This window comes from Callithrix jacchus, chromosome Y, assembly GCF_049354715.1.
Source record: "Callithrix jacchus isolate 240 chromosome Y, calJac240_pri, whole genome shotgun sequence".
Lineage (NCBI taxonomy): Eukaryota > Metazoa > Chordata > Mammalia > Primates > Cebidae > Callithrix > Callithrix jacchus.
The window spans coordinates 14769201-14793053 of NC_133525.1; the positions used below are offsets into that span (position 1 = coordinate 14769201).

General features: G+C 39.3%; 1 protein-coding gene across 1 annotated transcript in view; it reads left to right on the forward strand.

Annotated features, from left to right (window-relative positions):
* The window catches only part of LOC128930912 (uncharacterized), a 174573-nt gene that overhangs the window by 108741 nt on the left and 41979 nt on the right, over positions 1-23853 (forward strand). Inside the window, exons 6-9 of the mRNA XM_078364445.1 lie at positions 6243-6338; positions 7618-7746; positions 15817-16800; positions 20271-20333. Coding sequence (XP_078220571.1) covers positions 6243-6338; positions 7618-7628 — 107 coding nt within the window. The 3' untranslated portion in view covers positions 7629-7746; positions 15817-16800; positions 20271-20333. The remainder of the gene's footprint in view (positions 1-6242; positions 6339-7617; positions 7747-15816; positions 16801-20270; positions 20334-23853) is intronic.

The window sequence follows — 23853 nt, forward strand, 5'->3', positions numbered from 1 at the left end:
ACGAGGTCAGGAGTTAAAGACCAGCCTGGCCAACATGGTGAAAGCCTATCTCTATTAAAATACAAAAATTAGCCAGGCGTAGTGGCGGCTACTTGTAATCCCTGCTTCTCTGGAGGCTGAGGCAGGAGAATCGCTTGAACTAGAGGTGAGCTATAGGAAGCACTGGGATGAGAGCAGCAACAAGAGGCATCTCCGTGTCAGCCAGATATTCGAGAATGACTCAGGGCCCACCCTGAGCAATCACTTCATGGAGGTAAGCCAGGCCACTGCGGCAGAGCCATGCCCTGTGAGTCCAGCGTAGACGGTGGGAGCTAGGGAATCCCTCACGGCCCTCTGGCCCTGGCTGCAAGGATGCAGGCAGCTGAAACTCAGCCTTGGTGACTTTCACTTTTGCATCTCCAGCCCTACGTCCCCAGGGGTGAGAAATGTTTGTCACAGTGCCAAGGACTGGAAGGAGGGCTTGGGAAACACAGATTTCCAACCGTAAAAATGCATTTTGGAAACAGCAGTTCGCTTTCAGGTTTTCCCAGAGCGGGGGGCCTTTTGCTGAGTTAGGAATCACGGTGTGCTCAGCAGATGAACAGGTGTGGTTCTTCTACAGCACGCATTTAATCTTGTACATTTTTTTTCCTTTTCATATCCAGTCCTGCAAATGGTGTTTTTTTGTTTTTTTGTTTTTTTTTTTTGAGATGGAGCATCGCTGTGTCACCAGGCTGGAGCGCAGTGGCACAATCTTGGCTCACTGCAACCTCTGCCTTCCATATTTGAGCAATTCTCCTGCCTTAGCCTCCCAAGTAGCTGAGACTACAGGCATGCACCACAATGTCTGGCTCATTTTTGTATTTTCAGTAGAGACGGGGTTTCATCATTTTGGCAAGGATGGTCTTGATCTCTTGACCTCGTGATCCACTGGCCTCAGCCTCCCAAAATGCTGGGATTATAAGTGTGAGCCACCGCACCTGGCCCAACCTTCTTTTTATTTATTTATTTTAATTATAATTTTAGTTTTTTTTATTGTATTTTATGTTTGGGGGTACATGTGAAGAACATGCAAAATTGTTGCATAGGTATACACTTGGAAGTGTGATGTGCTGCCTTCCTCCCCATCACCGATATCTGGCATTTCTCCCCATGCTATCTCTCCCCAACTCCCCACCCCCCCGGCCCTCCCCTATTTGTCCCCTACAGACCCCAGTGGGTGATGTTCCCCTCCCTGTGTCCATGTATTCTCGTTGTTCAACACCCACCTGTGAGTGAGAACATGTGGTGTTTGATTTTCTGTTCTTGTGTCAGTTTGCTGTGAATGATGGTTTCTAGGTTCATTTATGTCCCTACAAAGAACATAAACTCATCGTTTTTTATGGCTGCATAGTATTCCATGGTGTATATGTGCCACATTTTCCCTGTACAGTCTATCATCGATGGGCATTTGTGTTGGTTCCAGGTCTTTGCTATTGTAAACAGTGCTGCAGTGTACATTCGTGTGCATGTGTCCTTATAGTAAAATGATTTATAATCCTTTGGATATATACCCAGTAATGGGATTGCTGGGTCAAATGGATTTTCTATTTCTAGGTCCTTGAGAAATCACCACATTGTCTTCCACAATGGTTGAAGTAATTGACACTCCCAGCAACAGTGTAAAAGTGTTCCTATTTCTCCACATTCTCTCCAGCATCTGTTGTCTCCAGGTTTTTTAATGATCACATTCTAACTGGCATGAGACAGTATCTCAATGTAGCTTTGATTTGCATTTCTCTAATGACCAGAGATGATGAGCATTTTTTTATATGTTTGTTGGCCTCATGTGTGTCTTCTTTTGTAAAGTGTCTGTTCATATCCTTTGCACACTTTTGAATGGGCTTGTTCGTATTTTTCTTGTAAATCTGTTTTAGTGCTTTGTAGTGTCTGGATATCAGCCCTCTGTCAGATGGGTAGATTGCAAAAATTTTTTCCCATTCTGTTGGTTGCCAATTCACGCTAATGACGTTTCTTTTGCTGTGCAGAAGCTGTGGAGTTTGATTAGGTCCCATTTGTCTATTTTGGCTTTTGTTGTCAATGCTTTTGGTGTTTTGTTCATGAAGTCCTTGCCTACAAGTATGTCCTGAATGGTTTTGCCTAGGTTTTCTTCAAGGGTTTTTATAATGTTAGGTCTTATGTTTAAGTCTTTAATCCATCTGGAGTTAATTTTAGTGTAAGGTGTCAGGAAGGGATCCAGTTTCTGCTTTCTGCACATGGCTAGCCAGTTTTCTTAACACCATTTACTAAACAAAGACTCCTTTTCCCATTGCTTGTTTTGTCAGGTTTGTCAAAGATTGGATGGTTGTAGATAATGTTGTCTTGCCTCCAAGGCCTCTGCTCTGCTCCATTGATCTATATCTCTGTTTTGGTACCAGTACCATGCTGTTTTGATTACTGTAGCCTTGTAATATAGTTTGAACTCCAGTAGTGTGATGCCTCCTGCTTTGTTCTTTTTGCTTTGAATTGACTTGGCTATGCGAGCTCTCTTTTTTGTTCCATATGAACACCTTTTAATTTATTTATATAAGGTGTTTTTTTCCAGTTCTGTGAAGAAGGTCATTGGTAGCTTGATAGAGATAGCATTAAATCTGTAAATTACTTTGGGCAGTATGGCCATTTTCATGATATTGATTCTTTCTAACCATAAACATGGAATGTTTCTCCATCTGTTTGTGTCCTCTCTTATTTTGTTGAGCAGTGGCTTGTAGTTCTCCTTGAAGAGGTCCTTTACGTTCCTTGTTAGTTGTATTCCTAGGTATTTTATTTTCTTTGTAGCAATTGTGAATGGCAGTTCGTTCTTGATTTGGCTCTTGTTAAGTCTGTTACTGGTGTATAGGAATGCTTGTGATTTTTGTACATTGATTTTATATCCTGAGACTTTGCTGAAGTTGTTTATCAGTTTCAGGAGATTTTGGACTGAGACGATGGGGTCTTTTAGATATACAATTATTTCATCTGAAAATAGAGACAATTTGACTTCGTTTTTTTCTATTTGACTACACTTTATTTTTTTTTTTCTTGCCTGGTTGCTCTGGGTAGAACTTCCAGTACTATGTTGAATACGAGTGGTGAGAGAGGGCATCCTTGTCTAGTGCCAGATTTCAAAGGGAATGCTTCTAATTTTTGCCCATTCCGTATCATATTAGCTGTTGGTTTGTCATAAATAGGGTTTATTGTTTTGAGATATGTTTAGACAATACCTAGTTTATTGAGGGCTTTTTTAGCATAAAGAGTCATTGAATTTTGTCAAAGGCCTTCTCTGCATCAATTGAGATAATTATGTGGTTTTTGTCTTTTGTTCTCTTTCTGTGGTAAATTACATTTATAGACTTGTGTATGTTGAACCAGCCTTGCATCCCCGGGATGAATCCTACTTGATCATGGTGGATAAGCTTTTTGATGCGCTCTTGCAATCAGCTTGCCAGTATTGTATTGAAGATTTTTGCATCTATGTTCATCATGAATATTGGCCTGAAGTTTTCTTTTCTTGCTGAGTCTCTGCAGTGTTTTGGTATCAGGATGACTTTGGTCTCATAAAATGATTTGGGAAGGATTCCCTCTTTTTGGATTATCTGGAATAGTTTCAGAAGGAATGGTACCAGCTCCTCTTTGTATGTCTGGTAGAATTCGGCTGTGAACCCATCTGGACCTGGGCTTTTTTTGGGTGGTAGGGTCTTAATTGCTGCCTCAACTTCAGACCTTGTTGTTGGTCTTTTCAGGGTTTTGACTTCTTCCTGGTTTAGGCCTGGGAGGATGCAGGTGTCCAGGAATTTATTCATTCTTTCCAGGTTTACTAGTTTATGTGCATAGAGTTGTTTGTAGTAATTTCTGATGATGGCTTGAATTTCTGTGGTGATATCCCCTTTATCATTGTATATTGCATCGATTTGATTATTCACTTTTTTCTTTTTTATTAACCTGGCCAGTGGTCTGTCTATTTTGTTGATATTTTCTAAACACCAGCTCCTGGATTTATTAATTTTTTTTAAAGGGTTTTTTGTGTCTCTATCTCCTTCGGCTCTGCTCTGATCTTAGTTATTTCTTGTCTTCAGCTAGGTTTTGAGTTTTTTTGATCTTGCTCCCCTAGCTCTTTCAATTATGATGATAGGGTGTCAATTTTGGATCTCTCCTTGCTTCTCGTGTGGGCATTTATTGCTATATATTTTTCTCTAGAGACTGCTTTAAATTTGTCCTAGTGATTCTGGTATATTTTGATTTCGTTCTTGTTAGTTTCAAAGAACATCTTTATTTCTGCATTCATTTCATTGTTTATCCCATCAATATTTAAGAGCCAGTTGTTCAGTTTCTGTGAAGCTGTATGGTTCTTAGTTTCTGAATTCTGAATTCGAATTTGATTGCACTGTGGTCTGAGAGACTGTCTGTTATGATTTCTGTTGTTTTGCATTTGCTTAGGAGTGATTTACTTCCAGTTATGTGATCAATTTTAGAGTAGATGTGATGTGGTGCTGAGAAGAATGTCTATTCTGTGGATTTGGGGTGCAGAGTTCTGTAAATGTCTATTAGGTTGGCTTGTTCCAGGTCTGAGTTCAAGTCCTGGATATGCTTGTTAATTTTTTGTCTTGTTGATCTGTCTAATATTGACAATGGGATGTTAAACTCTCCCACTATTATTGTGTGGGAGTCTAAGTCTCTTTGTAAGTCATTAAGAACTTACCTTATGTATCTGGGTGTTCCTGTATTGGGTGCATATATATTTAGGATTGTTAGCTCTTCTTGTTGCATTGATCCTTTTACCATTACATATTGTCCTTCTTTGTCTTTTTTGATCTTTGTTGGTTTAAAGTCTATCTTATCAGAGATGAGAATTGCAACTCTTGCTTTTTTTTTTTGCTCTCCATTTGCTTGGTAAATCTTCCTCCATCCCTTTATTTTGAGGTTTTTGTATCCTTGCATGTGAGATGGGTTTTGGCTTTTTATTTAATTTGTTAGTCTGTGTCTTTTGATTGGGGCATTTAGCCCATTTACATTTAGGGTTAATATTGTTATGTGTGAATTTGATCCTGCCATTTTGATGCTAGCCAGCTGTTTCCCCACTAGTTAATGCAGTTTCTTCACTGTGTTGATGCTCTTTAGCATTTGGTATGTTTTTGGAGTGGCTGGTACTGGTTATTTCTTTCTATGTTTAGTGCCTCTTTCAGGAGTTCTTGTAAAGCAGGTCTGGTGGTGATGAAATCTCTGAGTACTTGCTTGTTCGCAAAGGATTTATTTTTCCTTGACTTATGAAGCTTAGTTTGGCTGGATATAAAATTTGGGGTCGAAAATTCTTTTGTTTAAGGATGTTGAATATTGGCCCCCACTCTCTTTTGGCCTGTAGGGGTTCTGCTGAGAGATCTGCTGTGAGTCTGATGGGCTTCCCTTTGTGGTAACCTGACCTTTCTCTCTGGCTGCCCTTAGCATTTTCTCCTTAATTTCAACCCTGGTGAATCTGATGATTATGGGCCTTGGGGTTGCTCTTCTTGCTGAATATCATTGAGGGGTTCTCTATATTTCCTGGACATGAATATTGGCCTGGCTTGCTAGGTTGGGGAAGTTTTCCTGGATGATATCCTGAAGAGTATTTTCCAGCTTGGTTTCATTCTTTCCATCACATTCAGGTACACCTATCAAACGTAGATTTGGTCTTTTCACATAGTCCCATATTTCTTGGAGACTTTGTTCATTCTTTTTACCCTTTTTTCTCTATTCTAGCCTTCTCGCTTTACTTGATAGAGTTGATCTTCGACCTCTGATATCCTTTCTTCTGCTTGGTCAATTCGGCTGTTGAAACTTGTGTATGATTCACAAAGTTCTCATGTTGTGTTTTCTAGCTCCATCAATTCACTTATATTTCTTTCTAAGTTATTTATTTTCATTAGCATTTCATCAAATCTTTTTTCAAGGTTCTTAGTTTCTTTGCATTGGGTCACAACATATTCTTTTAGCTCACAGAAGTTTCTTATTACCCACCTTCTGAAGCCTGATTCTGTCAATTCATCACACTCATTCTCCATCCAGTCTCGTTCCCTTGCTGGTGAGGAGTTTTGATCCCTTGTAGGAGGAGAGGTGTTTGCTTTTGGGTGTTTTCATTCTTTTTGCACTGGTTTCTTCCCATCTTTGTGGATATACCTACCTGTTGTCTTTGTAGTCACTGACTTTCAGATTGGGTCTCTGATTGGACATTCAGTATGTTGGTGTTGAAGTTATTTCTTTCTGTTTCTTAGTTTTCCTTCTACCAGTCCGGCCCATCTGCTGTAGGAATGCTGAGGTCCACTCCAGACCCTGCTTGCCTGGGGATCAACTGCAGCAGCTGCAGAACAGTAAGGGTTGCTGCCAGTTTCTTCTGCTATCTTTGTCCCTGAAGAATACCTGCCTGATGTCAATCTGAGCTATCCTTTATCAGGTTACTCTTTGGATATAAAGGGGTCAGGGAGCTGCTTGAGGAGGCAGTGTGTCCTTCATAGAAGCTCAAGTGCTGAGCTGTGAGCTTCGTTGTTCATTCAGAGCTGCTGGGCAGGTACATTTAAGTCTGTTGCAGCAGAACTCATAACCCGCCCCCCCCCCACTTTTTTTTCCCCAGGTGCTCTGTCCGAGGAGTTAGGGCTTTATTTATGAGTTTCTCTTGTGCTGCTGTGTTTTTTCAGGGCTGCCCAGCCCAGTGAGGAGGCAGCCTAGTCACTGTCTGCCTGCAGAGGTTTGCTAAGCTGTTGTGGGCTCCACCCAGCTGCCATGTGAAATTCCCTGCAGTCCTGTTTATACAGGTATAGTTAGAACTGCCTCAGCAATGGCGGTTCACCTCTGTAATTGTGGACTCTCTCTGTAATGGCGGGCTTCCTCAGAAATGGCAGACCACCTCCGTAGTGGTGGAGTGTGTTAGTAATGGCAGACACCTCTCCTGCACAGAGCTGGACTGTCCCAGGTTCAGCTGTGCTTGCTGTGAGACTCTCAATCCAGAATCTTTCAGGTTGCTGTTTTTTGGGGGATTGGGACCAGCCTAGCCTGATCACCTGGCTCTCTGCCTCAGAGCCTTTTTTTTTTTCTTTTTAGTTGAACATTCGACTGTCTCCCAGGTGTTCCAGTAGACTGTTGAAAAGGCACTGGGATCCGTGTGATTTCCTGTGCGGTGACCCACTGCGCTGGCTGAAAGAGCTGCACTGAGATTCATGGCACTTTTTTGCCCAGGAATCTCCAGGCCTGGCTCCCTGTTTCAGTCTCCCTTTTAATCAGATGAATGGGTGAATCTGTCTCCCTGGAGCTCCAATCATCAGCTTAAATGGTGCCTGGACCTGTGTATTTTGTACGGAGAACCGCTGCACTGGGGCACTGGCCAAAACAGCTGTGCTGGTGACCCATGGGGCTCCTCCGCCTGGGAATCTCCTGGTCTGTGGGCAATAATAATCCATCTGGAAATGTGGCATCAACTCACACTTCACACTTTTGCTGGGAGCTGCAATCCTGAGCTACTCCTAATCAGCCATCTTGGATTCGTCTGTGTTTCTTATTCTAATCAGATGTGGAACGGTTTCAGTGCAGCATATACGTTCATGTTAGTGATGAACTTGGGTGGAGATGGTGACACAGCTTGTTCTCTCCTCCTAGGTTCTCAGTGAATTCAAGATCTTGAGCTGCCAGGGGCCTGGCCACTCCCACCCTGAGCCCTGCTTTGGCTGAGCTGGTCATTGCTGCATGTCCCTGGCTTCTGGCCTGCCTATCCTCTGCAGTGCACAGGTATGTATGTGTGCACATATGTAAGTGTACCTCACACATGCAATGCTCACCTCACACCCACCACACACATACACACCATACAGAACACACAGACAGCCACCTCACACACCATACACTACATTATACACTATTTCCACCTCACACACCCCATACACTGAATTTGTATGGATACTCCACATGTACCACACACAAACTGTAACCACCTCACACACAGCACACATATATCATACCTATCTGACACACCAGGAACATATCACATCCACCTCACACCACACACATACACCATGCACACCACACACAACACACATACAGACACCTCACACACTATATAACACTTATAAACCATGCCCAACTCACACACCCCACACACTTAACCTATATACACCACACATGTCATTCCCACATCACACACAAACCACATGCTCATATCATACCCACCTCACATACCCCATACATGCCACACACAACACACATGCCCACCTTACATACCACATATATACCATGCTCACCTCACACACACACACCACACTTAACCCATAGACACCACACACAGAACACATATCATACCCACCTCATACACCACACATGTATCATACCCATTTCATATGCATACTGCATACATGCCACACACCACAAACATACCCACCTCACACATCACATATATACCATGCCTACCTCACACATACCACATGCTTAACCCATAGACACCGCACACAGCATGCATAACATGTCCACCTCATGCACACCATACACATATCATACCCACCTCACACACTGCACACACTTAACTCATATGCACCACACACATATTATACCCCCTCATACCACACCTATACCATGCCCACCTCACACACACCACACACTTAACCATATTACAACACACACCACACATGTCATATCCACACCACACATATTACATCCAGCTCACACTCACATCCCATACACAGCACATGCATATCATACCTACCTCCTACACACCATACACATAACACAACCACCTCACACCACACACCACATATACACCATGCCCACCTCACACACCCCACACATTTAATGCATATATATCACACACAGATTATTCCCACCTCACACACATCATTCCCACCTCACACACATATCAATACATGCCACACACAACACAAATACCCACCTCACACACACCACACACGTACCCATATACACTATACATACCACACCCATGTTCTACTCAACTCATACACAGTACACACATGGCGTACCCACCTCTCACACACTGGACTTAACACATATACACTACATACACACCACACACCTATCATATCTCACGCACCCCACACACCCTATAAACACCACACAGACACCACACACATATATTCATTTTACAAATCACACACACCATATGTATGCCCTGCCCACCTCACACACTACACACTTAACCCATATACAACACACACTTAACCCATATACAACACATACATCATACTCACCTCACACACACCACACACGTATCATACCCACCTCACACAGGCCATACATGTATCATACTCACCTCCCACACATACCCCCTACACACTACATGCATATTATAACCACCGTGCACACACCTCATATAGACCATGCCCACCTTATACACACCATGCACTTAACTCATATACACCAGTCACCACACACATTATGCCCACTTCACATACATCACACACTTCATACCACATATACACCATGCCCACCTCACACACCACACACATTGAACCCATATACACCACCCTCACCACACACATACCCCACACACACCACTTGCATATAACCCTCACACACACAACATATATACCATGCCCACTTCACACACACCATGCACTTAACCTATATACACCAGACACCACACACATTAAACTCACATCACAGACACCACACACACCTCCTATACACCACACACATATCATGTCCACTTCACAAACATAATACACACACTACATATCATGCACTCTTCACATGTACCACACACTGCACACATACACCACACACACCTTATATATGCACAACACACACACCACACTCAACACATAATACCATGCATACACCGTATACATTTCACACACACCACACACATTTCATACACAGCAAACAAACATTTCATAAGTACCATGTACACAGCACACCACACTCCACAAAAATATTACATCACCTGTATCACACACCACATTCCACACATCATACACAACATATCTACCCACCTCACACACCACACACTACATATATATCATGCCCACCTCACATACCCCACACACTTAACCCATATACAGCACACACACACCACACACAAACCATGTCCACCTCACACACCACACCCATACCCCATACACACCATACACAGCACACATATACCCACCTCACACACCATACCCTACATTATACACCATGCCCAACTCTCACACCCCACACACTTAACCCATATGCGGCACACACACCACCCACATACCATGCCCACCTCACACACATCAGGAGAAGAAAACCTCTGCGCAGGCCCTGAGGCCCCAGAAGGAGTGTTACAATCGGTGCCCTTTTAGCTTCGCCACTCATGGACAGTGTAAGTGTTAACAGCTCAGTGGAAGGTCAGTGTGACAGCCTTTGACACCAGCCTGGAAGAGAAATGGCTGTTGGAATATGAGAAGGGTGGATGTGAAAGATGTTCCTGTTGACTGTGTTAAGTTTCAGATGCTGGCTAGACTTTGAAGTAGAAATGTGAAGAACATTGAAGATGTGAATCTGGGGTTCAGGGTATAGGGCAGGACTCAAGATTTTCCTTGGAGATTGCACATTTTATCTTGAAAGCATTCCGTTTTCAGGGTAGTAATTTCATTTGATAGAACAAAGAGCCTGTGGTATTTTGAGTAGAATGATGAGAAAAATTTTAATCAAACTTATATTTAAAGCATTGTGAATAAAAATAAGAGTAAAATATAGGCGATTTTCAGTCAGCATCAGTGACCTGTCTCTATCTGACCTGAGTCCCAGCTGATATAGCCAGTAGACAGTAGAAAATTCAGAATTGGATTTGCATGTTTTAAAGCTCTTGAGAAGAATTAGACATTTTAATTTCTCCCCCCACCCCTATAGGTATCCTTGTGGATATATTTTTTAGCCTTACTTTTTTTTTCTTAGCAGGATACCAGTCAGAACTGGGAGACCTCTGCACAAGCCGTATACAGTGTAGCCTCCGCTTCTGCTTTCTCAAGGCAGAACGCTGGCCCTCAGTGCCTCTTTCTGCTTCCCCTTGTTCAGACCACTGCAGATTGCCCCTGTCCTGTATGACTCCCCCTGTTTTGATGAGCAATATAGGGAGGCTGAGGGATTGATATTATTTGGCTCCATATTTTAAAAAGATAATTGGTAATTACATAAAGTTACATCTAGTTTGAGCAGTACCACTTACAACTTTAAGTTGCTGTACAGAAATTGATCTTTTATTATTTAGAAAACAGACTTTAAAGTTAATAATACTGAGAAAATTCATCGTTCTTTCCTTTTGCCTTTTCTGTCCTTGAGTTATTTATTTTTAGAGCTTTTGTACTTGCTCATCTTCCCTCCCTTTCCTGGGGAGTTGATTTTAAAAAGTAGATTTACAGGAGCTTATCCTTTTAGAGGATGATAAAAACCACTTGTACTTGACTTTAAAGAAAACATTTTTTAAGTTCCCTGTGTGCCCTTTTCAGATCACATCCAAGAGAGGAGAGACTTCTGCAATATTGTGTTAACCGTTTCCTTTCTTCAAGTGTTATCCACGAGTGTATATATGTATGTGGTAATAAGCATGAAATTTGCCATCTTAACCATCTTTAAGTGGGTAGTTCAGTAGTGATGAGTGTATTCACAACACTGAGCACTAGATCTCCAGTTTTTCATTTTACAGAACTGAAACTGTATATTAATTAATCGACTCTATTTCCTCCAGGGCCAGCCGCTGGCCTTTTGTTTCTATGAATTTCACTATTCTAGATACTTCATATAAGTGGAAACTTACAGCGTTTGTCTTTTTGTGAGTGGCATATCTGAATTAACACATCTTCAGGGTTCATCCGTGTTGTCACATATATGTTATATGACTCATAGAAGCCAGAATTTCTTTTCTTTGAAAAAGCTGAATAATGTTTCATTTCTAAATTTCTTAATTTTATGTGACTGAATTTATACCATTCATATTTGCAGTGTTTTTATACCTAGTTTAGGAAATTCTTCTGTATCCTGAGATCATAAAGATAGCCTCCTATATTTTTAAGAAACATTTTTTCTTTGTTTTAAAACAAGATTGCATTTACAGGAGGGTTATCAGTACAATTCAGGAAAATTTGCTTTTCCCTGAACCATTTGCTAATAAGTTGCTGACTTCTTGGCCCATTGCTTCCAAATATTTTAGTGGCATTTCCTAAGAAAAGGACATTCTTCTGTGTAATATCAAAATGACCATCAAAATTAGAAAATTAATACATTTCTATTATCACATCTTCAACTTCATTCAAGTTTTACTGGTTATCTCATCATATTCTGTTTAACAACAGGATCTAGTTTGGAATTACAGATTGCATTTGGTTCTAATTTCTCTTTAGTCTCCTTACATCTAGACCACTCCCTTCATTGAATTGAGATGTATTCGTTCCTCTTCTATTTTCTGGGAGGAATTATATAAAACCAATGTTAATTCTTTTTAAAGAATTTGATAGAATTCTTTAGTAAAACCATCTGGGCTGAGTTTTTGTTGTTGTTGTTTGTTTGTTTGTTTGTTTGTTTGTTTTTGCTTTGGGGGATGGAGTTTTGCTCTTGTTGCCCAGGCTGGTGTGCAATGGCAAGACCTTGGCTCATTGCAGCCTCCACCTCCTGGGTTCAGGGATTCTCCTACCTCAGCCTCCTTAGTAGGTGGGATTACAGGTACCCAACACCAGGCCCAGCTAATATTTTGTATTTTGAGTAGAGATGGGTTTCACCATGTTTGCCAGAGTGGTCTTGAACTCCTGACCTCAGGTGATCCACTTGCCTCAGCCTCCCAAAGTGCTGGAATTACAGGTGTGAGCCACCGCACCTCACTGGCCTAGAGATGTGTATGAGATTTGAAATTACAAAGTCAGTTTTCTTAGCAGTTACAGGTCTATTTAAATTCATATTAAATGAGTTGTTGTAGTTTGTGTTTTTTCTGTAATTGGTGCATTTCATCTAAGACATTCCATTTGGCTAATATATGTGTTTTATTCTTCCTTGCCTTATATAGAAATATTTTCAATGAAAAGACAATCTATTACAAATATTTATTAAAAACATATTTTACATCAGTTTCATATAATTTTATATCTGTTTCATATGCTTTGGATCGAGCTCTAGATGTAGCCAAGATCACAGTGGCAGGCTATATTCAGCACTGATGGGAGACTCAGTGACCTGTAAAGTTTGTGTGTCTACACTCTTGAGTTTGCTCCGCATGAGTCTCTGATCATGCAAATAGCTATGCTGTGGCTATATTGTGCTGACACCTCATTCTGTTTCAATTTTTTTCATGACTTATTCAAAATAATGTGATACGGTGCAAATCAGCTTTGCTATGGTCCCTGACCTCAGGTTGCTTAGAGTCTCTCTAGGGGTTTCAGAGTAGTAATTAGGAAATCAGTAATCAGTGTGGTCAGTGTTGTGATGAGGAGGCAACAGCTCCTCATGAGAACACAAAGAAGAGGTATCTCTTTTATTCTCTGCCTCTCTGGTATCCAGTACAATACCTTGCACATAGTAGGTTCTCACTAAGTCTTTGTTGAATGAATGAATGAACTCAGAACTGGGTGATCACAGGGTCACTTTTGGAGAGGACTTGTGTCTGAGCCAAGTTGGTGATATCTATGGGTAGTAGATAAATGGAGGAAATTCTCTCATGTGGATGCAGTAAACATGCAGTGTTGTAGAAAAACAGAAAGCTTAGCAATCCAAATAGTTATATTACCAAATAATAATTATTACTTTTTATAGTCATTATTTCTACTCACTGTGGCATTTAATGTTTCATCTGTATCTCTCACAATGCCCTCTATAGAAGCAGCAATAGTGAAAACATTACACTTTGGAAAAATAAAAAACAGATAATTTTTAGGTGGATCTTTATCCAAATACAATAAAGAAGCAAAACAGAAAAAAAAATCGTTGTCTAAAGCTGTCTATTTGCAAGTGGGGAGTGGTTTCCAAAAGTGATTGCAGACTGAAGGCTAAGAAGAAAAATCTCTGACCAAAGTATGTATTAGACAAGGTTAGCTAAGAACCAAAATTCATTTCTGGCTGCTGTCTTTTTCATTACTTGGTTTAGTTTCTAACATCTTAAAAATAATGCTCTCCAAATGAATAAGAAGTATTTTTTTGTGAAGCACAGTATAGTTTTCTCTGGCTCTTACCTACTAGTCTTATTCATGCTATCTTTGCTTTAAAACAATACTTTTCTAAGCTCTAAATATACATGTGATAAATCATGAGTTTACCAATAATAATGGTGGATCATACCGTTGTGTTTTTATATGCCAGGTACTGTATTGAGACCCTGCCATGAGTTATTTTATTTAATGTGGACAGTGGCCTCTCTGTAAACAAAACCAAACCTAGGGCTCCCATTTTACAGAAGTGGCAACTAAGGTTTGGGGGTAAGTTAAATTGTGTGTACCCAAGGTCACTTATGTAAGCCTCAGACTCGCATTTGAATCTAAGTCTGTGTGACTTCATTTAACCACTGAGCTATGTGTGCTGTTTCTAATGTTCATATATCTTTGTATTAAACAAAAAATGCCCAGGATTTAGTTTTACTTGCGTATATATCCTTGGAAAGTTATCAGTTAAGTAGGGAAAGAGTTTGTAGTGAAGTAACATATTAAGACTCTCCTAAAAGCAAATTACAGAGACCCACTTAAAACTAGCCAGCATGGCTGGATGCAGATGCTCCAACAATAATTACTGTGCTCTTCCTCTCTGTGTCTCCTCCTATCTCACCTTCTTCTTTCCCCCTCTTTCTTTATCCCACTGCCCCACTCTCTCTCTCATTCTGCTTTTCTTAGAGTGTTAGCCTATTCTCTCTTGTCACAGGAGCAGCCCCAGTTGAACACAGCTCCACCTGTGATCCTAGGAAGAGAAAGCATCTTCTCTGGGAGCTCTGGTGGAAATGCCCTGGGGAATACCCTTGGTCGTGGGGACTGGGGGCTGTGAGAGGACTTTGTGAGCCACATGGAATGTAGCTGTTAAGGTGACATGTCCATGCTTCATAAGACATGTCATTTGATGGTTGAAAGCTATAATTATTTAAAGATAATACACAATATATTTTAATAGCATTATCAAGATATAATTCACATACCATAGGACTCACCCATTTAAAGTGTACAGTTCAATGGTTTTAATATAGTCTCAGTTGTACAGCTATCACCACTGTCTAATCTGTAACATTTCCATCAAAAAGAGAAATCTTGCACCCATTCAGTCACTCCCTATTTTTCCCAAATTTCTCGGCCTTAAGCAACCACTCATCTACTTTCTGTCTCTATAGATTTGCCTATTCTAGACATTTTATGTAGGTGCAATCAGATGACTTGTGGTCTTGTGTCTGACTTCTTTCATTAGCATGTTTTCAAGGTTTATCTATCTTTGCATATCATCATGCATTTTTCTATTGCTAAATATTATTCCATTATGTGGATATATGCCACATTTTATTTGTCTGTTGGACATTTGGGTTGTTTTCACATTTTTGCAATTAAGAAAAATGCTGCTGTGAACACTTGCTTAGAAGCTTTTGTGTCGATCTGTTTTTAGTTCTTTTGTGTGAATACCTAGGAGTGGAATTGCTGGCTTATATGATAACTATACCTAACATTTTGAGGAACTGTCCTCCAAAGTGACTGCATGATTTCACATTTTCACCAGCAGTGTGTGAGGGTTCCAGTTTCTTTACATTCTTGTCAACCGTTACTATTTTTTTGATTATAGGCATGTTGGTGGGTGTGAAGTGGTATAATGCATATTTTATAAAAGTCCATTTTGTTTGTTAAATAATGGCCTGTTTACTTGTCATCTTATCTTTTATAGGAGCTTTCCCAGTGGGTTCTGAACCTGCTCCTCCTCAGTCCAGCCAGCCAGCCAGGTAGGCAGACCATGGTGATCAAAGGATTAGAAGTATATGTTTACTTTTCTTTTTTAAAATAGATTTTATTATTTACAAATCTATACAGGGATTATTCATATTTTCGTATTAAGAAACAGGTTATAAATTCCAGAGGTTCCTTGGTTGAAGATGGAACAGGGATTCATATTTAGGGTGTATTAGGTGGTAGAGAGCTGCTTGCTTCTGATCTGCAGTGTCAGCCTACTTTGACATGATAGGTGGCATTTATATGACACACATTCCCACTCTTGTTCACTGTGTTATATGTAGTTCCCAGCAAACTAGTTGTATCTCTGCTGCTTTTTTCTTAGAAATGTGAGGGCAACGGTAATGTTTTAGGAATAACCTTGATTATTCAAGAATGATTATTCTTGAACTTGACTATTGGAATTTTCATTAGTATAAATTACTTGCAGCACAAAAAACTGAGCTGCTTTTCTAGGATTCACAATGGTTGCTTCTGATGACTTTCTTATGGCAACGTTCATTAGCAGCCCTGTAGCGCTATTTAACATTCACCTTGGCATCCGTATAAAACTTGATACTCTGGCAGTCTATATTCAGAGATGCACAGACAGACGGTCTTCTATCGGTGGCTTTCTCCCTAGCCCTAGAGCAGTCTGTGTATCCAGACTCCATATTGAGTCTTGCCTCCTCAGCACAAGGTAAGAGAATCTATGTTGATCACACCTAATGCAAAAATCTATGTTGATCACTTGCTACCCATTTGCCACATATCACTGTATAACTTGAAAGTCAAGAACTTGTGATTTAGAACTGCTGTTCAGATAATGCTTAATATTTTCATAGCATTGAGCAACAGCAAGAAGAGATTACCCATACTAGCAGTATGCTCTAAATGTGGAAGTAATATGGTGATTTCCATAAGGGAAAACAGGAGCTTGCAGGTATTTAACAACATTTATTTTTTTAAGCTGATAATGTGCCAGGAATAGGTGCTGGGGGATAAAATGAACCAACTGGATAAATATCTCTGTCCTTATAAAATGTACATTTCAGTGATTAATGATTTACTATGAGATCATTTATAATGTGTAACAATGAGGTAAAAAATCTATTGTGATTTTTTTTGGTATCAGTGTCTGAAAGCTTTGAAATTCTAAAAAAGAAAATAAAGGAATTAAAAATGTTTAACTTGGTGCTTTTAGATAGTATATTATGTAAGTGACTATTTGCCAAGTATCCAAAAGGCAAGATATTAGATATCCCAATGTAATCATTAAAAGAAAACACTTTTTATATTGACCTGATTCTTATTGAAAAGGGCACTATTTTAGTGAGAGGCAGTCAGATCTCAAAATCAACAACATTCCTGTATGTTGATAAGTTGATATTATATCAAATAGAAATCTCATGATAATGAGGCAGGTCAGCAGTCAAAAATTTTCAATTCTTTAGAAGCATAATTTGAAAACTTGTAAAATTAACAGGACAGTTGAAATTTAAACATCAGTCAGGTAAAATGCTGAGATAAAAATATTTGAGGAAGGAGATTTGGAATCTTTTAAAATGAATAGGACAGTTGAAATTGACCTTTATTTTTAAACATCAGACTGGTGTTGTTCTAAAAAGCTTCACTCAGGTTTGGGTGTGGAAGCCCAATCATCACACTTAGAAATTACTAAAGACTCAAAATAGACTTTAAAAAAATGCACGTGGGTACTTTGTACCTAGTGGTACAATGTACCTGGAAACGAATGCTTTCAAGTGAAGTAAGAAAGGATCACAGTTCTTATTGGGGCTAATGCTTCTGATAGGCATATCAGGAATAAATGAATGAATGAATTTTATTAGCATATATAATAAGTAAAGAACTTTACAAGATAATTTATATAGTGATAAGTACCGTAAAGTCAGTAAAATTAGGTCTATGTTACGTGAATTAAATATTGACTTGAACACCTAATACATTTCTAAACTTATTGTGGCCAAAGGGCTCCTGATTCCCCTCACCACCAGCTTCTCACCAAGGGTTCTTCTGTAGATAGTGAGGTGTGGGAAGCTTTTGAAGATGTTATTTGAGTTGAGATATAAATGGTAAAGTATCTGTGTGTGTTTCAGGTATGGAGGTGGGAAAGCGTTGGCTTTGGGGTGGAAATGAGTTTAGTGTGTTGGAGACAGTCAGTATGAAATGTTGGAATGTAGCCAGAGAAGAAATAGTGGTAGATGAGGCTGGAGAGGTGGAAAGAGCCTTGATCTTTTAGGGCAGAATAAGGAGTTAGTATTTCACTTTAATGATGGCAGCAAGTCTGTAGAGTGTGCTAGGTCTGGGGATTGATGGCCTCATGACTGTGGCTCCTGTGTAGTGACTGACTGGTAGAGGCAGGAGAGAAAATGGGGACCTTTCAGAGCTGTTGTCTGCATAAGAAGCCATAGTAGCTGGAGCTAAGAACTTAAGTGTGGATTCTATGTGGAAGGCAGGAGGTGACTAGTCAAGAGCTGATTTCTAGGTTTTAGTTGAGAACTGAATGTGTGATCGTTCAATTACAGAGATGAAAGAAATTGGAGAAGTTGGTGGTGAGGGGAATCAGAAGATACCTTTTGGCCACGATTGGTTTTGCATACTTATGAGATAGTCAAGTGAGGTGGTTTAGTGGGCAGTGGCATAAATGGCTGTAGTTCAGTGGGGAGGTCAAGATGAAAATGACAAAGGTAGGTGTCAGCAACACAGAACTGACTTCAAAGCCATGAGACTGGATGAACTCCCTACAAGGGGAGGGGCTAAGTTTACTTCCTCAAATTAAGAAATTTGGACAGGATGGTGTGTAAGGTCCCGTCTTTTCCAAAAAGTTAAATGTTTCTTGAATTTCAGAGTCTCTCTAAAAAACTTGAAGCGATGGAATTTTTTGTAAAATGCTTTAGGTCCTTTAAAATCATGAAAGGATGAATGGGAAGAAATACAGACATTTAAGTATTTGAAATCTGTATTTATTCTGAAATTGCTTGTCCACAAAGCATGATATGTAACTGCGATCAGGTATCCTTCTGAAAGTGAAAATAATCTCCTTCATTTTGTGAGGTTTCAGTTAAACCCGATTGGTGGTCAATGTGAACTGACTTTAATCAAAAATTTTAAACAGCTTTATTGAGGAGTCAAGTGACACCCAACCTGCACATATTAGAAGTGTAAAGTTAGATGTTTTCACATAGGTATTTAGCATAGAGCTGTCACCACTGTACTTGTCATCCCAACAGTTTCTTTGTACCCTTCAGTACTGTCTCCCTCCTGCCTCTGATCCACAGGGAACCACTGATACGCTTTTTGTAACTGTATATTAGTTTTCATTTTCTAACTTATATAAATAGAATCATACAGCAGGAACTCATTTTTCTGGCTTTTTTCATTTGACGTGATTATTTTGAGATTCATCCATGGTGTTTCTGTGTCAATAGTTTATTTCATTTTATTTGCTAAGTAATATTCTATTGTATGTATACCAGATTCATTTTTCAGTCATAATGAAGTTACACTACCTTATTTTTCCCTTCAGGTCTTCTGATTTACTGGTATTATTTGTAGACCCAAAAATTTGAGAAAGGTCTCAGTTAATTTAGAAAATTTATTTTGCCAAGTTTGAGAATGCATGCTCCTGAGACTGCCTCAGCAAGTCCTGATGACATGTGCCCAGAGTGGTCAGGACACAGCTTAGTTTTATACATATTTGGGAGATGTGAGACATTAGTCAATATATGTAAGAAATATAATGCTTGTGTTGGGAAAGGTAGGACAACTTGAAGCAAAGCAGAAAGGAGACTTGAAGCTGGAAGGAGCTTCTGGGTCACAGATAGGTGAGAGACAGGAGTGCTTGCATTCTTTGAGTTTTTGATTAGCCTTTCCAAAGGAGGCAATCGGCTATACATCTATCTCAGTGACAAGCAGGTTGTCCTTAGACAGTCCCCAGATCAGCTTTTCCCTTTAGCTTAGTGATTTAGGGGTCCCAAGATTTATTTTCCTTTGACAAACCTAAGACACTAAAAATGTGAGTGCATATACACACAGAGACACACTCCAAACTCTCTTCATAGAAGGGCTTCCTTGCTCTTGTATTCATCCTTTTCATCCTGTTCAGGGATGAGCTTCCTGGCTTTCATTTACCAGAGCAAGCTTGACAGTGCTGTGCATAGGAAGCAGGCCCACCCTTTCTATGTGTCTGTGTTCTGTGTGATTTTGGGGGGATGTGTGTATGTTGCTGAGCTTTATTTTTTATCTGGATTGTGTTTATGTCGGGAGGTTGCCTGAAATAAAACTGAAGCTTCATAGTTTAGCCTTTAGTTGTGTTTCATAGTTTAGCAGTTATGGATTCAGTTAATCTAGTACCTCTGATTTCACAAGGGAGTCTAATAAATCTTTTCTCAGTTCATAGGAATTGTGTATAGTTGGTTAAGACAGAGATCAAGATGAGACAAACTCATTCATGTGGTAAGTAGATGCTTACCTTTAATCTCTGTGGTGTCTTGATTAAATCACTTGTTTTCTGCTTCTGTTTCTGTGCATTTGGAAAAGTTCACTGCTTTTTGGTTCCTGTGGGTGATCTGAGAACACACTTGGGGATTTGTGAGTTGATCACACTCTGACCATTTTCAACATCATGAGTTTACCATGGAGTTTAAGAACATCTGGGCTTTCTCTGCTGTTTTCTGGGGTTGCCTGTGGAGGAATAGAGGCTGTTGTGTCTGATGGCTATAGCCCTGTCCTGGCAGAACAGTGCTTCTCACTGGCTATGCCAAGTGTGTTTGGTTTATGTGGGATTAGAATGTGCCGTTGGCTGTACAATTCAGGGGACAAGTAATAGTCCTGAGAGTGTAATGTCATGTAAATCTCTCTACTTGGTGTTCTCATGATGCTTGCTCTCTGTGTTGTGTAAGACTTAGTGATCTGTCATTTGTATTCTTCATTTAATTGTCCTTTTACTGGCCTGTAAGTTTTGTGAGTGCAGGGACAACCATGTTTGTGTTCATCCATTGTACTTACACAGGAAGTACTTACTGAATGTTGAATAAGATGTCCTTATGCTTCTTGTATTTATTTTACATTTGTAGTTAGAGTTTCTAGTTGTAGCAATTAATAGAGGAAAGGTAGAAGATAAATATAAACTGTTTATTAGTCTGCTCTCCTTGACTTTAAGCAAACTGTTGAGGCATGATTCTCCCCTTCCCCATTTTTTCTTCCAGTGAATGAAAAGCACATGTGGAGCCAGGTCTTCCACTCAGGGATTGGTAGAAAGGCATAGATGCATGAAGCTGGTCTCAAGCCTTAAGAAGCTCACAATCTAAAAGAAAAGTCAACCTTATAGGCCAGTGACAATTGAATATAAGCACTTAGAGAAATTATTTGAAAAATTTTGGGAACCCAGAAAGTATGAATGAAGGTTCTTCTTTGTAGCTTGAGGACCTGGGTGGAAGTGACAGCATTAAGTGAAACAGGAGATCTAGGAGGAAAGGCAGATTTGGTAGGATGATCAGGAGACAGGGTAGCATGCAAGTGCAGTGAAGAATTCAGTTTTCGATGGTTTCAGTTAGAATTTTCTGCAGGATTTTATGTTTTCTAGGCAATTTGTAGATTTTTTTACACTGTTTTATAAAAAGCTCTTTCCCCAATTGGTAGCTTTGAATTCTTCTTCAGTATTTGTGGGAGGTCATATTCTTCAGTTAGATGTTCTGCCTTACTTTACCAAAGATGACTCTACCAGTAGAGAAGCCAACAAGGAAAATGATGTGCTGCTCTGGGTATCTAAAAGATCACTTCATCTTGGTACTTACGGGACTGCCTCATTCTCTGTGATGGCTGTAGAGTCCCCACCACTTTTGCTATTATATCAGTGCTGAAGTACATAATAAGTACATGTAAACACATCACCTCCCACATTTCCAAATTGTTCTCCATTAACATTTTATTGGTGTTGACTTCCACCAGCAAGGTTTTAGTGTGTCTGTTAACTTATACACTCAACAGTACAGAGTGCTACTAGAGTTTATCTGATTGGTGAAAATGTTATTTTCTTCTGATTTTTAACTTAAATTTCTCTTACAGAGTTTGGGCATCTTTTCATGTGAATGAGTCATTTGTAATTCTTATTCTGAGAGTTCACTGTTCCTATATGCTGCCTGTTTCTGTGCTATATGGTTACTGTTTTATTATTGATATGTAGGAGCTTTAGATATATTAAGGGAATTAGCCCCTGGCGATTTGACTTACACTGTTGCTTTTAAGTTTGCTTGTCCTTTGACTTTGCTTATCGTGTTTTGCCATGAGGGAATTTTTATATTGATGTAATGGAATTATATCTAGTTTTAAAAATTGCTTTCAAATTTTGTGTTACACTCAAAACACTTCAGATACTACGTTTATCATATTCTGAATACCCATTATGTGTTTGGATCTATCTTGGGAATTCCAGTTACATTTTATTGATCTGTTTATCTGCTCATCATTCTAGCTTTTTAAAAAAATTGGTTCTAGTCTCTGAAAGGGCAATCAATCCACCCGCATTGCAAATTTCTTGGCTGTCTCACATGTTTATAGTTCTCTATTAATTTTTAAAATAATTTTGTTTTGAAAAAACCTATTGACATTTTTATTGCATGGATTTAATAATTAAAATAAGGAGAAATGAACATCTGTATGATTCTAAGTTTTTCTATCCAAGAATGGTGTGCCTTTCCATTTATTCAAGTGAAGCTCTTTGAGAGAGAGGTATCTGCTTTGGACAGTTATGTAAACCTCTGTTTTTATTAGAGCCATTAAATATTTTTTGAGTCCATTTATTGTAGTACCTAGTGTTACTATAACTAATACATAATATTTAATGAAAACTAAAAAGCCAGTATCTGTGTGACCACCCTGGGCAAAAAAGTAGAATATTACCAGCCCACAAAAGTTCTCTGTCTGTCACTATTGTAACCCATTCTCTCCTTTCATAGGCAATATTCTAGTGACTTCCATGGTAATTACTTTCATGTTCTTTATAATTTTATCAATGTTATAGGTATTCCTAGACAAATGGTTTATGACTTGCTTTATGGAACTTCTGTGAAAAAGATTTATAATGTATTCTTCTGAATTGATTCAAGAGATGTATGGTTTCTTCTGCACAACATTGTGTTGAATTCAGTTCATATTTTTGTAAAAGTTAGAGTTCTTTCATTTTCATTTTTCTGTGTAGTTTCTTACTGTGTGGATATACAACTATATAGCCATTTTGCTGTTAATTTTTTTTCTCATTTGGCTATGATGAACAACGTTGTGTTGAATATTCTTGTACATGTAACTCATACCCCATGTTAGACATGTGGGTATTGGAGTGGTTGGTCATGGATAGGACTATTTTCAATCCTGTAAGAAAATACTGAGGTTTTCTTTAAAGTAGTGTTTGGCTGTGTGTGAGAAATCTCATTGCTCTACATCATAGTCTGTCTTGGTATTGTGAGATTTAAAAATTTTGGCAATCTGGTGGGTGTATAATAGCGTATTATTTCTGTTTAATTTGTATTTTAAAGATTTTTAAAATGGTTCTTTCCTTTGCCTTTGGGCCCTTTCCTCTCTAGTTGACTTTGAGGTTGGTTTGTGGCCAAGAGCTTTGTTGATGAGGACACTTGTTTTCTAAACATAGCTACACAGAGTTTTGCCTGGGAAATTTACAAAGAATCCCAACTCCCATTTCAAACTTGGAGAATAAAAAGTTTTGGAGCTAGTATCCAAGAATCTATTTCTAACTAGCTGTCTGAGTGATTATTACACAGCTATACTTAGATAGATTCCAGCACAGGGCCCTTGAAACTGAAGGTTGTTCTGTGTGACTATACTATTTTTTCCAAGTCTATTTTGTATTTAGCATTTAAAACACACCTGTATTGGTTATAGTCACATACAAGTGCTCATGGCCCCAAATGGCTAGTGGCTCTTATATTGAACAGTGCAGATCTGTTTAGAAAATTGCTTA